The sequence below is a fragment of the Alternaria postmessia genome (assembly GCF_024291825.1).
Source record: "Alternaria postmessia strain BMP 2775 chromosome Unknown scaffold_369, whole genome shotgun sequence".
Classification (NCBI taxonomy): domain Eukaryota; kingdom Fungi; phylum Ascomycota; class Dothideomycetes; order Pleosporales; family Pleosporaceae; genus Alternaria; species Alternaria postmessia.
In genome coordinates this window covers 1-2196 of record NW_026260442.1, presented here as the reverse complement: position 1 = coordinate 2196, position 2196 = coordinate 1, and the positions used below count along the sequence as shown (strand labels likewise).

General features: G+C 52.9%; 1 protein-coding gene across 1 annotated transcript; it reads left to right on the top strand.

The window, feature by feature from the left end:
- Positions 1 to 140: 140 nt before the first annotated feature.
- On the top strand, positions 141 to 1631 carry J4E82_011725 (uncharacterized protein; the record flags this gene model as incomplete). The annotated part of the gene is made up of 2 exons (XM_051737916.1): positions 141 to 568; positions 758 to 1631. Coding segments are annotated over 2 exons (1302 nt in total), but the record flags the coding sequence as incomplete, so codon positions are not given.
- Positions 1632 to 2196: the final 565 nt, after the last annotated feature.

Genomic DNA, 2196 nt, shown 5'->3' with positions numbered 1-2196 from the left:
TACCGATCGATATCGTTAAGCATCTCAGCGTACGGTCGATTGATGCGTTCCGGCAGCTTAGCGTAGCATGGCACCGCTTCTTGGGGGTAGATGGGAGCGCAACTAAGTACGTCGAGCCGAGCAGAACAACAAAGAGGCCGATGCGAAACAGCACGTCAGCGCTTGTCAGGCTGCCGAAAGAGAAGGAGGTCCGTGTCTTAGACCCGCGGGCCGATGCTATACACCGGGGGCTGCAACAGGTGCTAGGCAAGCAAGACGTCGGCTTTCGATCGGTAGAGCAGGAGCAGGCTTTGCACGCTGTGCTAGAGAAGCAGACGCCGCTTATTGTCGTGCTTCCAACGGGCGGGGGCAAGAGCTTGCTATTTACGCTGCCGGCTTGCGTGGAGGAGACAGGCGTAACGGTTGTTGTTGTACCGTACCGAGCGTTGATTGAAGACTTGGTCGGGCGGATTCAGCGGTGCGGCGTCGACTGCATAGAGTGGAAGTACGGCGAGAACGATCCGGCATCTGTGGTCGTAGTCAGCGCAGACGTAGCTGGCGATATTAAAAGCGGCGGCAACTTTTTGGGGTACGCGAGGACGCTCAAGGCAAAGGGGCTGCTGCACCGAGTCGTGATTGACGAGTGTCATCTCGTGTTTACGTCAACGCACTGGCGGGAGAAGCTGTTAACGGTGAAGAACTTGCGGCTGCTCGGATGCCCGATTGTGATGTTGACAGCAACATTGCCGCCGCTGCGAGAGATAGAACTTGAGTCGAGTATGCTTGTGCGTCACGCAACATACGTACGGGCAAGCACAGTACGGCCGAACGCGCGGTACTTTGTGTCGTGGTGTCAGCGTGGCAAGCTTCAGGACACAGCGTTGTTCATGTGTAAGCGATGGGCAGAGAGGCTGCAGCGGAGCAGGCAGAAGGGGGTTGTATACTGTAAGAGTAAGCCGCAGTGCGAGGCAATTGCAGAGGAACTCGGGTGCGCTCATTATCACGCAGATGTGGTAGATCGTGGAGACCGGCTACAAGAGTGGGTAGAGAGGGGTGGGATGATTGTGGCAACGTCTGCGCTCGGAACGGGGGTAGACTTTGCGGGGATTGTGTATATCTTGCACGTAGGCATGCCGTGGAGCATGAGTGACTTTGCGCAGGCAAGTGGTCGCGGAGGAAGAGGGGGAGAGCAATTTGATGTAGTGGTGCTAGTAGAGCATGGGGAGGTAGAGAAGGCGATGGAGAGGGAGAAGGACGAGATTGATGTGCTGGCGATAGGACAGTTTTTAATTGGCAGTGGATGTCGACGAGAGCTGATGAGCTCATACTTGGATCAAAGAGGGGTGAGCTGTCGGGACATTGAGGCAGCGGGATGCGATCGATGCGGAGAGGGGGAGGAGGTATGGATAGAGGAGCACGTAGATTGGGCGCAGGAATGGGCCGCTGTAGAGGAGACATTTACGGAGCTGCGAAACGGATGTGCTATATGCTGGCTCGTTGGACAGGAGTATCGGACAAGAGAGGAGGGGCAATGGAGAAGGCACCGGGCGATGCAGTGCACGGCGTGGGAGAGGGCATCTGGAGAGGAGGCTGATCAGTTCCGAAGGAAGATTGTGGATCGGACCGTGAGGAACAACTGTCGGCGGTGCTGGGTAAGTCAGAGATACTGCGCAACACGAGAAGGAATGGACAAGCGTTGTCAGTGGCCGAATGTAGTAGTACCGCTAGCGTACGCAGCGCGGCTGACAAGAAAAGGGATTCAAACAATGGGAGAGTCGGGGTTTAGGGAGATAGGTGACGAGGCATATGCAGCGTGGCTAGGCAAGAGACATAGAGAAGAGATATGGGGGCAGATTTTTACGAACGCGATGGTAATAGCTATAAAGCTAGTGCTAGAGGTTGTAGGTATAAGAGCGATAGACGAGATAGAGTAGAGAAGAGAAGAAAAAGAAGCTTTAAAGGCAAACTTATAATATATTACAGATAGAGCTTACTATATACTAGACTACTTGTAATACGTTAAAAGGTTAAGAATAGAAGAGACAACAGGAAGACTAAAAAGAAGTTATTTATAAGTAGATAAAATATAGTTTATGTTACACGGGGTTAGGCTATACTTCTCTAGGCTCGGTCCGTACTAAGGCGAGGTAGACTAAAGCGGTAGTCCGTGAGGTATCGTATGGAATGATCAGGTGGAAAAGAGTTATCGTTGTAACC